Source organism: Caloenas nicobarica, chromosome 1 (genome assembly GCF_036013445.1).
Source record: "Caloenas nicobarica isolate bCalNic1 chromosome 1, bCalNic1.hap1, whole genome shotgun sequence".
Taxonomy (NCBI): Eukaryota; Metazoa; Chordata; class Aves; order Columbiformes; family Columbidae; genus Caloenas; species Caloenas nicobarica.
In genome coordinates, this window is record NC_088245.1 from 71562872 (window position 1) to 71576453 (window position 13582).

The window sequence follows — 13582 nt, forward strand, 5'->3', positions numbered from 1 at the left end:
TCAGTTTCCCTGTTCCCTGGACACGGAGCCCTGACCCTGCCTCTTTCAGGCTCCTACATTTGACAGCTCCTCGAAGTCCTTGTATATGTGGTGGATTTTGCAAAAAACTAAAGGGGCAAAAAGAAAAACTAGGAAAAAAAAATTAGAAAACTAATTCTGCAAAAATCTAACTTTACATCAATGGGAACTTTTCTCTTTTCTTCAGTAAGTTATGAAATATTCTGATACTTGTTTTTCAACACTTTTTGCTCTTAGTGTTAGGTAAATTCTCCTGGTTTTTGGTGCTTGTTTTTTGTTTTGGGTTTGTTTTTTTGGTTTTTTGTTTGTTTGTTTTCCTATCTAATGAGAAAGCAACACAAGAGGCAGTAGGTCTGGTTTTGTTCTGTGTGGAGGGTACAAGCTCAGGGAAGATGCTGCTTCCTCTTTGTGTAGTGAGGTTGGTTTGCTATGATCCACTTTCGAAGGGAACATCACCACTGACGTGCTCAAATACAGACAAATCCAGAATATTTTGTTTTGAACACTCTTGTCTGTTTTGGTCCACATATAAAGACTTCTGAAGGAGCTAACGCTTTTTACATGGACGTTTTATACACTGCAATCAGTTCTTTGTGGTGTTAATATAGTGCTATGCCTATCTATAAAGACAGGCTCCTACTTTTACTCATTTCTAGCTAACCAGTGGAATATCTGTATTTACCAGAATACTTTTTACATACTACACAGCAGCATTTCAGAGATCTGAAGGAATTCAGCTGTCCAACTGCACAACTAAGTAGATATATAAATTGTAGATAAATGTATCTATCTTCCTAGCAGCAAAGACAGCTTTCAATATATTTTCCGTGTCAATGTTATTACCAAATTGATTCTCTGCCTTGCCAATGCTTTACTTGTCATTGGGGAAAAAAAAAAAATAAATAAAAAAAAATAAGGCTTGAAAAGTGTTCCTGGCTCCAGGGCTGGAATTCCCAGTTCTCTTTAAATGATTTCATCACTTCATTTGATAAAACTTGTCCACCTGGAAAGAATACACCACTGTGTCTGCACAACTGGAAAGCCCAAACAAAATAATTGTCCTCAGACTCTACACAGCTTCATCACCTTTTTGATCATGCCATATCAACTTCTTCTTAACTTACTTTACTTCTCTCATTTACTTTTTTTTTTTTTGGTAGACTGTGCCTCATTTGAAAAGGCAAGTGCTTGTAACCTAACAAGACGTATGCTATTTAGATCAATGGGGAAAAGAGGTAAGAAGCAGAGATGCAACTTCTTGATTAAGTGGAAAAATAAGGAATATAATTTGCAAATAATCAAGTCCTTTGCTAGTACCACAAAAATCTAATGAGAAAGTAAGCCTGTTAACTTATGTGCTTCTACATACTTAAAACCTGGAACAATGTCCTCAGACATGCTAATGAACTCCGGTTGCCAAGGCATAACATAGGGAAACTGGCTTCTTAAACAACCATGGTTCAAAGCCACACAGGATGCTACTGGACCAAAGGCATCACCCTGAATTGTGCTTTGAACTTGAGAGAACAAGTTCTTTGCCCAAATCTTTATGGTACTGAGGTGTCTGAAAGACAAACTTTCTCAAGACCTGGAAAGGCAATGTAACCTATATCTAAATCTCTGTGTCCATGAGAAACTGATTATTCTCTTATCTGACTTTTAAGAACAATTAAATTACTTTGGTTTTACACTAGCATTGCCAAGACTTGGTGTTCCCTGTAGAGTATGTAACAGACAGCATGTATTTACTGAGTGTCCTGGTGGCAAGATACAAATACAGAAGAGAAAGAGTTTGATATCTACAAATATCTGTTTGATTCAAAGCTATGTATTACATTAACCACCATCCTGCAATTGATAACTCATGCTTAGTTGGCTGGATGCAGTATGCTGGCTTTTTCCTTAGGAAGGGCCCTGAATAGAGGAATGACCAGGAATAGGATGACATTATAATACAGGACATTTCAGTTTTGAGCTATATCCAAGCAAACATTAACAGGAAAAAGGATTTCAAGACCTATACAATATAGGTGTTTTCAGGCATTTCGTATTTCACTTAGATCAGTTTGCTTTTGCTGCTGCAGGGAGGTATCTCTTTTAAATCACTATAACTGTTAAAATGAGCTGTGCTTGTTTGGAACTGGGTTTCTTCTCTCCTCAACTGCAGTGATAGGCATTCTCAATTAGTAGTAGAGCCTGCCCACCACCCTGTCTTTTAAATCTTAAAATCTGTTTTTGTTAATAAATAATTTTCAGTATTCCTTCTTTGAAGCCTGCTACATTACCACTCTCTTAACTAAATTACCTGTTTAAGCCATTTGATGACAGTCTATCTCAATATCTTTCTGACTTCAATTTCTCAAGCAGGAACTCAGTGATTATACAGATAGGCAATGACTGCAAACTCCCTAGGAGTTAATGTCCTTCATCAGGGGTATTATTACAGTAGTTACTGTGCCAGTGTGGTGATGGGCTGCTATGCTGGCCATCATTTATTTATTAGCATATGCATAAAGAAAAAAAGAAAAAAAAGAAAAAAGAGATAATGGAACACAGGCAAGATGTCAATATTTTGATCTGACCTTAAAAGAGAATATTAATCTTTTGTTATTTTCTAAAAATTTCAAATGAGCTACACTATTATTAATTTTTTACTTACGAAGGGGAAAACTGATAGGTTGCCTGTTCACAAAAGCATCAGAGATTCATTTTAGAAATGAGAACCCAACCCTGCAATCCTTCCTCATGTAAGAAAACCCTTCCTACACTTTCAGCCTGACTGACATTTGGAATATCTACACAATGATGCATGAAATAAAGTGTTGCAGGACTGACTCCTAAACTGCTGAATTTAAGATGCGGTCAGGCAGTTGAATAGGAATGCACATTTGACAACAATTTTTTTTGATATTACATTGTCAAAACCCAATCAAAATTACATTACTGTCACCAGAGTTTTTTTGCTAAATTCATTTTAAGTTGATTGATTATTCATGAAGCGATTGCCTCACATATTCAGTATCAGGTTATGTGACTCATCAACCTGTGTGTGCAACACTGTTCCTGTTATCTTTAGATGAACAATAAAATAGAACATTCATAATTAACATCTGCATAAAATGTGGAGACTATCTATTTCTTTCTAAGCACTTGTGAATACTGTCAAAACATGTGTTCTAGTGGACAAAACATGACAGCAGTAGCACAACCAGAGGGTGGACTTGTTGGATGGTTTACTTTAACCATATTGCTTAGCTCTGTTTCATCAAATTGCATCTTATGGAAAATGTAGCACCTTACCTAGTACCTTACATGCTCTGCAATTTCCATACAAGACTTTTTGCTTATTTACTTACATGTGTCACAGCAGGTACTGCCAATTTTTGCAATTCTGCCCTAAAAAAATAAAAAATGAAAACTTCTGTTTTGGCACAAATAATACACATTTGTTCCACTGGAAGAATAAAAAGGGATGTTTAAAACAGGATATTAGGCAAGGAAATTGTATTTCTATATTGTACAAAAATATAAATCTACATTAGTAAACATGTCTTTATGCATTTTAAGGTTTTGAACTTGTGATTGTATTTGTTGATAGCTGATTGGAAATAATTTACTATATTAGCAAGTTCAACACTTGAAAATATTGCTTTCACCCTGTATTAAAAGCTTTCTAATGTAAAGACATTGAATGCAAATCAATTTCTAGGAACCAGAGTGATAAAACCAATAGCATTCACATCTTTTGTCTGTTCAAGAAAGGAAGTTAAACAGTCCTCCTTGATTTTTTAAGCCATATAGATGAAAGCATGTCTATTCCACAACAGCTGAAAATGTACAAGCAAATCACCATAAAATATCACATCTTTCAAAAAAGTTTTAACACCTAAAAAATGTATTTTTCTTATTTCATTAATACCATGTAGAAAATATTTCTCAGAAATAGAGATCTGGTGGAAAATTATTGAAAACCCATGTTGAAAGGAAAAAATGGAGAAATATTTATATTGCAGGGTGATGCCATTGTTGCACTAAACCCCTGAACTTACATGCAAAATTTGGAGGCTTTTTTAATTAAAAAACTTAAACTTTCCATCTGTAACTAGATGAAAACCACCTTTTTTTCCAAACTGAAGAAGTTCATTTTTCTGGATAGGAGAAGAATAAATGTAGTTTGGGAAGTTCTTGTTAAAAAGTAAGCTATTATTCATTTTCAATGAAGACTTTTAGAATATGATAATAACCCCAAGCCTGTAACATAATTCAGTATTTTTCTAAATCTTTGTTTGTATAACAAAACTATGTGTGCTAAAGCGATTTCATGAAGTGAGAAATGCACTGTAGAATCTTTATTCTTCCTGCATTATACATATCAAATCCTCCATTTGCTCGATGTGTATGTAGAGACAGACTTGGGAACAAGCTTTGTTAAAAGTTTCCTGCTTCCTGCCCAAGCAAATGAGGACAGGTGGATATAAAATCATAGAAATATTTTGGTTTGAAGAAATCCTCAGGATCATCGAGTCCAACCATAACCTAACTCTAGGACTAAACCATGTGCCTAAGAACCTCATCTAAATGCCTTTTAAACACCTCCAGGGATGGTGACTCAAACACTTCCCTGGGCAGCTTGTTCCAACACCTGACAACCCTTTCTGTGAAGAGTTTTTCCTAATATCCAATCTAAACCTCCCCTGGAGCAACTTGAGGCCATTTCCCCTTGTCCTATCACTTGCTACTTGGGAGAAGAGACCAAAACCCTCCATGCTACAACCTCCTTTCAGGTAGTTGTAGACAGCAATAAGGTCTCCCCTCAGCCTCCTTTCCTCCAGGCCAAACAGCCCCAGTTCCCTCAGCCGCTCCTCATCAGACTTGTGCTCCAGGCCCCTCACCAGCTTCGTCGACCTGCGTGATGCAAGATGAGCAAAAGCAGGACCCTGTGTGCTACACCCCAACCTGCACTCTTCCTCAGTGTATGGCTAACCTGAAATCGCAGGAAAAATGGGTAGACATGTTGAATGGGGTTTTTATTATATCATTATATCAAACACCCACAAATGTGGAAGTTTGAGCTCTTCCTGCGGTACCTATGAGGGTAGAAAAAAAATGTCTTAGCCTTTCATATTCATAGAAAAAAGGGGCTGATCTGACTGTTTTCTTGGTTTGCATAACTATCCACACAGATTTGCTCTGGATTCCAAACTGAAAACATAGTTAGAATGAGCATTTTCTTATATTTTCTCCTTCATAAGGAACAGAATCACTGTAATCTCAGCATCTCCCCTGCAGTGTGGTCCCACGTAAAACCAGCATGTATTTTAAAATAATAATAAATAAAGTATATTTTTCTGAATTTCAAAGAAAGTTCAAATTCAGTTTAGCCAAGGTACTGGGAGAGAGCTGGGGTTTCCCACCCTAGTACACATAAAGTACCTATATACCAAACCATAAACATGACAGAGTCTGTTAGGAAACCTGGAAACAGGATCAATTTCACTACTTACTCCTTCAGCCAAACATCTTCTGGAATCAAATGGAGGACAGCCAGTGATTCTCCTTTCCCAGATAAATTCCCCTTTCTCATTTACTTTACAGGAGTGACTGTCACAGCCATCCTGAAGTGATTCATTTGGCTGTAAAGATTTAAGGACTGTTAGATTTACACAGCAACAACATGTGACTGTAAGTTTTCAGGATTCTATACAACCTGCCTCTTCCTTTACTGATATTTCAATTAATGTACCATGGTCCTTAAGTTTATATAACATGGAAATATTTAGTAAACAGAATTGTTTAACAACAAAGTCATCATCTTCTATTTACTTCCATAACCATCTTGATTACAACTCAGTCAGGACTGTCAAAAACTGCCCTTTATCAGTTCTTAACAGGGAAAAAAAGTCTCAAAAGAGAAACTTGTCTAAGTGAGAAACTTGGGATTTTTGGCCCATGAATTGTCTTTTAAAGGGACATATATATAGAATATTGAACTTCCAGCTGATCTGGGAGCTTCTTTAAAAAAAATACATAAAAACAACCCCCCACGCCCACATAGAATCAATCATTTAGGTTGGAAAACAACTTTAAGATCACTGATTCCAAGTTTAAACTTAAGACTGCCAAGTCCACCAATAAACCATGTCCCTAACTGCCAGGTCTACAAGTCTTTTATATACCTTCAAGAATGGTGACTCATTAGGACTTGTTCTCTAGACCATTCACCTGCTTCATTGCTCTCCCATACTCCCCCCACCTAAAACTTAGCTCAGGAATGGAATAAAAGATAATGTTATATGCTGTTTCTTGTGACAAGCTGACAGGTTTTAACTAGAAAAATATCCACTCTTGTTTAAAAAACTATCATGCTGGAGAAATTTTTCAAAATTCACATTTTCAACTTAAGTTATCTGTTTCTCATTTAAAATTTTCTCTTAGTAGTTGTTTGAGCTCACATTCCAGTTAAGGTTCCTTGATAATATTCATGCTTGCAGGTGCATCCAGAATGCCTCTCTAGAATTTTGTACTGTGGTATGAAGTCTCTTTTTTTAATTTACAAAAAAAACCACCCACCACAACCAAAAAACAACAACAAAAAAACACAAACAAAAAAACCTTTCTTGATAAACCATTCTGAGATATAAAAGACACTAGTAATACCATGCTGCCTATCCAAAAAGGAGGAAAAAATGCAGTTTCCTTGTGTTCACCAGAACTCTGCGTTACATTCACATTTACTCATAAAGAAGAGTGCTTAAAACTTACCTGAAGGTATTTAAGCCTTCCGTCTCTCAGCCTGATGCCACATGAAGTTGGCACACACTTTCCACAGCAAGAGCCAGGGATTTCCTGCCTTCTGTAATTCTAGAAGGTAAAGCACATTTTTCTGGGTTTATGTTTTTTTAAGCATGCTTCCTACTCTTATTTGCAGAAGTTGTTTTGGTTTGGGGTTTTGTTTGTTTGTTTGTTGTTTGTTGGTTGGTTTGGGTTTGGGGTTTTTTTGTGTGTGTTTTATTTTCTTTTTAAAGACTCAGTGGACAAAGTGATAACCAGAAAATTGCTTTTTTGAACAGTTTAGTCTAATTAGTTGTATACATCTGGTTTTTTATTTTAGAAAGGCTGGCATTAATCCTTGTACTGATTCATTATATAATAGGGAGAGAAGTTTATTTCCAAGTACAAAGCCTTCTGTGTCCACTCCACAATATTCCTTGACTATAACAGTTGTACAGTCAGGTCCGCTATACAACACATGACAGTAGGCAAGGGTAAGAAACTTAATAAAATGCTTTGAGTGACATACAGGTTACACTTGTGGTGTGCAGGAGTTTCTCTGTAAAGTTAACAAATACTACACAGTGCAACTCAGAAAAGTAGTTTGAAGTGTTTCACCTAGGAGAAGAGGGCAAGGTAACCACTAAGCACTGGGCAGGGAAAGGGGAGAATAAGGCTAAGGCTGAAAATTCGGACTATGGAAAGAAAAAGAAAACAGCCAGACAAACCAAGAAAGTAAAAAGCGCATTAGAGAGTGTATGATATAATAAAATTAAAAAGGAGAGAAAGAAAAGAGGAATAATGGAGCCTTACAAATGGCACCAGAGGAAAAATACAGTGGCAGGGGAAGAAGTAAGGAAGAATAAGTGGGACTAGATGGAGAGGAAGAAAGGTACAGAGTGGATAATGGAAAGGAAAAAAAAAAAAAGGAACTGAGTTAATACATGAAATGTCCCACAGTAAGGTCTCCAGCTGCTACGCATAACCAACAGCTGCTTATGATGAGCTGAACTTTTTTAAGACAACAAACACTTTCTGGTTGAGTGAAGGCATGCATGCTATCCATATGTTTTTTATAGAAAAAGAATTTGGGGAGGGTGTGGGTTACTATTAAATCATTGGAAGAAACCATAGTTCATTGTTATTTAGGTGAACCTGCGCTATTAGCAAAAATATAAGCACCTAAAGTAGGTCATAAAATGACCAAAAAAATGACCCTGATCAGCAGAATATGCTGAAGTTGGCTGCACTTCAATTACCAGTGCATTTACTTTCGTAGCTTCGGCATCCAGTAGAAAGCAGGTGCTCCTGAGAGTATATACACTCTTAACCTGTGATCTTATCCATTATGAAAGAGCTGCTTTTACTCTGGGTATACATGAAGTCAGCGACTCTGAGACAGGAAAAATGTGTGTGAATCCCACTGGCCTTAGGGGGAGATGAAGATGTTCTGTATCTTATTTGATATTTTTTCCCCTCAAACTCCACAGATTCATTACAATGGCTACAAAGGACAACACACACTTAGACCTGCAACCTCCCTAGGGTAACTGCACATCTCCTAAACACAAGTACATGGTGCTTAATAAGCCCAACTGGAAATTGCCCTTTCTTCAGAATTTTTTTTTGTTTAGTCTGTACTTTCAGGTCAGGTGGGGGAAAGGAGCTGTTTGGGAATTGCGTGGGTGGTGAAAGAAGCAGGAGAGGAATGTTTCCCCATTTTTTTTAGCATGTATTTTATTGATTCCTCTACCTTTAATTTCTACAGCTGGCTTCTTGCATTGAAAAGCAAGAATTGATGTTCACGTATTTTTGTGTGGGAACATGCATATGCACACATGTTTCTGGCCATAGATTAATTCTAGTGTATCTGGGTTTTTTTCATTGATCTGCCAAGCTATATTTTGTAGAAGAGAGAAAGCTGCTCAGCACAGAGCTTGGCCATTTATTTTCCTTTCAGAATCCTGTGTCTATAATCATACCTTACAGGAGGGGTGATATCAGGGTCCAGAACCACACAAAGTATTGTAGATTCTACCTTTTGTCACAGGCTACATCCATATCAGTAAATAAAGGGTGTCAAGGCCAGTTTTCTGGCCCTACAGAGAAGTGGAACACATATGTATGTCTAAACTGCATCCTCCTCACTAAACAGTCTGGCCTTGGGTTATCCTAACTACTGGCTTGTGCCTGGACATTATTTGGAAGTTTGCTAGTTAGAACAGGCCAGCTGGGACACTGCCGACAATTCTTCATGATAAGTGGTTACGGGACATAACCTGAGCCTGCAGTCTTGCTCTGTTTAGTTTACTAGTACAGGTGAAACCACAGAAACTTAACTTACATTATTGTCCTTTCTGGTTCTACTTGGGGATTGAAAACTGGATTCACCGAAACTCTGCCCCTCTCTTTCGCAGCGACCACATCAATGTGTGTCTCTCCTGGTTTTCAGCTGGGAAGCCCATACAATCATGTTAGAGAAGTGGCTTTTTTGTGCAACAGACACTGCTTGCACAGGCCCTGGGTTTGGTTGGGCCCATTGGGCTCCATCCAGTATCCAGGGAAAGGCAGAAGAGGGCTGGTCATTTAAGCCTTTTCCTGTGAAACTTAGTTGCTGATCTGTGCTCTTCAGACTGGGAGATTAGGCTGGCCTCTGCAGCTTGGTTAGGCTTCCTTCTGCTTGAGGTATTGGTGCTAAGAGAGAAAACTATGACTGATAAGGCAGAGCTAGTCACTCCAGTCACACTGTTAGTCAGTGGAATAAAAATGGGAGCTATTTGCCTCTGGCTTTCCCAGCCAAGCTCATTCCTTGCAGATGATGGCAGCAAAGTAGCAGCAGTCTTCAAAAAGGCCAGTGGAACTGATGGGGACAATCACCTCGAATGACCTAAGGTATGGCTGGGAACCTGATAGAAATATTACTGAACCCAGCTATTAAACAATTTGGAATAGTCATAGGAAAGCCCTGAAGCATGGAAATCTGGCTGAGCTGCTGGTCCCTGAAGAGACAGATAATACTGTAGGAAAGGAGACACAACAGATCCTGTGCAAATGATTTTCCAAACCTTATTTTGCCCTAAAGGTAAATAGTCTAAAATTATATACATGGACCTGAGTACTATGAAAAGTTATGTTTCATGCACTGTGGATTTAGATCACATTTGTATATTTCATCTAATTCAGGAAAAAAAGAACACAGGGCCGTCAATTCTCAGAAAAATTTGAAGAAAGGCAACAGGTCTCAGAGTTGTACAGAGCATAAACTGGTGTATACAATGAAGAACATGATCTTCTCATCAGATACATTCTTAACCAGAACATCCAGACCACTTGCACTTACTATTGGGCATGGTTCACAGCTTAATTTTGTACATGTCAGGGTGTACCTCCGAGAAGAGGTTGACTGGAGAGAGCAGAGACATGTTGTGCATTGATCCACCATCAGGCGTCTCCACGGCTGAAACATTAGAACCAGTTTGTAAGTCAGTGACTGCCTCTTAAGAAAAAGTCAAATAAATAAGCAATTTTATATAGGTTAAATCTCTTTCACTATATCTTGCATTTCAATTCCTTGCGAGAGAAAACAGAAAGTCAATGCCTCGACTTTCCAGAAACCCAAATTTTTGCATCTATAATTCCACAACCAGCAGAATAACATAAGGCTATTTTTCAAATAAGCCCTTTAGAATTCCTTAATCTGTGAAATGGCATTGGCATTTTTTACTTCATTGATTACAGAGCTAGCAAGCAGGAAAGGAATCCTTGAAAGTGGTGAGCAAGGTTTTGTCATGAGTTATCCTCATTACATGTTAGGTGGTTGCCACCAGTTCATTCTTCCTGAGTGTAGTGAATTGATTTGCCAAGAGGTTTTTATTCCTGAGCCTTCGCAGCCCACAGATCTTGGGCAGAAATTACTTGTTATTGTTCTTGTAATAATACTTCTTAGCATCTCTAGAGGCCTAAAAGCTTGAAATTGAGAAAAGAGAAAGAAAAACAAAAAAAGAATTATTGGGTGAAGAACTGGACTTGTCCATAGTTACAAGCAAACCAGTGCTGAGCTGGCACACAGTGCAAGTTCCCTGAGCTCTTCCCCAGCACCTTGCCTGCAGGATCCCATCATCTTTACTCAGCCAGCCATCCACAGTCCAGGAGGTTCCTCCAGTGCATTGATGATAACTTCCTGATGCAAATGGTGGAGGAGCCAACTAGAAGAGGTGCGCTGCTGAATCTCATCCTCACTAACAAGGAGGGTCTGGTTGAAGCAGTAAAGGTTGAGGCTGCCTTGGCTGCAGTGACCATGAGATGGTGGAGTTCAGGATCTCATGTGGCAGAAACAGAATAGCGAGCAGAATCACAACCCTGGACGTCAGTAGGGCCAACTTTGGCCTTTTCAAACAATTGCTAGGAGAAATCTCGTGGGAAAGGGTACTTGAAGGTAAAGGGGCCCAAGATAGTTGGTTAGCATTCAGAGACTGCTTCTTCCAAGCTCAAGATCAGAGCATCCTGACACGTAGGAAGTCAAGGGAGGGAGCCAGGAGACCTGCTTGGTTAAACAGGGAACTGCTGGGCAAGCTCAAGTGGAAGAGGAGAGTTTACAGATCATGGAAGGAGGGGCTGGCCACTTGGGAAGAATATAAGGCTCTTGTCAGAGGATGTAGGGAAGCAACTAGGAAAGCTAAGGCCTCCTTAGAATTAAACCTTGCAAGAGGGGTCAAGGACAACAGAAAGAGCTTCTTCAAACACATGGCAGATAAAACTAACTCTAGAAGCAATGTAGGCCCACTGATGAATGAGGTGGGTGCCCTGGTGACAGAAGATACAGAGAAGGCAGAGTTGCTGAATGCCTTGTTTCTGTCTACTCTGCCAGAGGCTGTCCTGAGGAGCCCCGTACCCCTGAGGCTCCAGAGGAAGGCAGGGCAATGGAGAAGTTTGCCTTGGTTGATGAGGACTGAGGGAGCTGGCTGAGGTCATTGCTAGGTCACTCTCCATCATCTTTGCCAAGTCGTGGGACACAGGAGAGGTGCCTGAGGACTGGAGGAAAGCAAATGTCACTCCAGTCTTCAAAAAGGGCAAGAAGAAGGACATGGGTAACTATAGACCGGTCAGCCTCACCTCCATCTCTGGAAAGGTGATGGAACACCTTATCCCTGGCACCATCTCAAGGCATACCAAGGATAAGAGGGTCATTAGGGGCAGTTAACATGGTTTCACCAAGGGGAAGTCATGCTTAACCAACTTCATAGCCTTTTATGAGGACATAACCAGGTGGACAGATGATGGAAATCAGTGGATATGGTCTATCTTGATTTCAGTAAAGCATTTGATACAGTCTCCCACAGCATCCTCGCAGCTAAATGGAGGAAGTGTGGACTGGATGATCGAGTAGTGAGGTGGACTGGGAACTGGCTGAAGAAAAGAAGCCAGAAAGTTGTGGTCAATGGGGCAGAGTGTAGTTGGAGGCCTGTATCTAGTGGAGTCCCTCAAGGGCTGGTACTGGAACCAGTACTATTCAATATATTCATCAACAACTTGGATGACGGAATAGAGTGCACTGTCAGCAAGTTTGCCGATGACACAAAACTGGGAGGAGTGGCTGACATGCCAGAAGGTTGTGCTGCCATCCAGCAAGACCTGGACAGGCTGGAGAGTTGGGTGGGGAAAAATATAATGAAATATAACAAGGACAAGTGTAGAGTCTTGCATCTGGGCAGGAACAACTCCAGGTTCCAGTTTAAGTTGGGGAATGACCTATTAGAGAGCAGTGTAGGGGAAAGGGACCTGGGGGTCCTGGTGAACAGCAGGATGACCATGAGTCAGCACTGTGTTCTCATGGCCAGGAAGGCCAGTGGCATCCCAGGGTGTATTAGAAGAGGTGTGGTTAGTAGGTCAAGAGAGGTTCTCCTCCCCCTCTACTCTGCCCTGGTGAGACCTCATCTGGAATATTGTGTCCAGTTCTGGGCCCGTCAGTTCAAGAAGGACAGGGAACTGCTGGAGAGAGTCCAGCACAGAGCCGCAAAGATGATGAAGGGAGTGGAGCATCTCCCTTACGAGGAAAGGCTGAGGGAGCTGGGTCTCTTTAGCTTGGAGGAGACTGAGGGGTGACCTCATTAATATTTATAAATATGTAAAGAGTGAGCGAGCAAAACCAGCATTTAAAATGCAGAGCAAAAATGCTAAACTGTTAAATGGGAGAAAAAATAAAAAGGATGCGGAGTTAGTAATTGGACTCCTAGCAGGGAAAGTAATTCTAAATACAAAATCTTTCTGCCTCCCAAGTGCACAACCTTTCATTTCAGCCCCCAAATAAACAAACCATTATGGTTGAAGGGACAAAATGGGAGGAGTCTATTCACGATTTTCACAAAGAACTTATAAAGCCTAATAAATAAGGTAAACAGACACTGAATATTGCTAGATTATAAAAGCTTTGAGTTGTGCTTCAGAAGTCAATGAAATGTCACTGTTGACTCTGTTTGGAACAGTAATTTCCCACGCTACATACTATGCACACCCTCAAATTCTTTTTTTTCTTGGTCCACACTAGTAAACACTCATGGAACAAATGGAGTAAAACCAAGAATCCGGCCAGGGTAACAGTGTTAAAAAGGTAATGTGTTTATGGGTAGTTTAGAGCCAATATTCTGACATATATACTGAAGGACAAATGTTCTGATTAAAGAATTTTAATTGCATTCTTACTCTGCACCCCAGCACAACAGAGGTCCTCATTCCTTTTCTATAAAGCACCGGCAATAGCAATTACTTTTTTCTTATCTTGTAGAGGTCTAGAAAA

The 13582-nt window shown here is 39.5% G+C and overlaps 1 protein-coding gene across 1 annotated transcript in view; it reads right to left on the reverse strand.

Moving 5' to 3' along the window:
- Positions 1-13582, reverse strand: part of VWF (von Willebrand factor) — a 145114-nt gene that overhangs the window by 2385 nt on the left and 129147 nt on the right. Inside the window, exons 47-50 of the mRNA XM_065656516.1 lie at positions 10130-10246; positions 6781-6879; positions 5523-5651; positions 3375-3414 (exon numbers count right to left, since the gene is read on the reverse strand). Of these exons, the coding sequence (XP_065512588.1) occupies positions 3375-3414; positions 5523-5651; positions 6781-6879; positions 10130-10246 (385 nt within the window). The remainder of the gene's footprint in view (positions 1-3374; positions 3415-5522; positions 5652-6780; positions 6880-10129; positions 10247-13582) is intronic.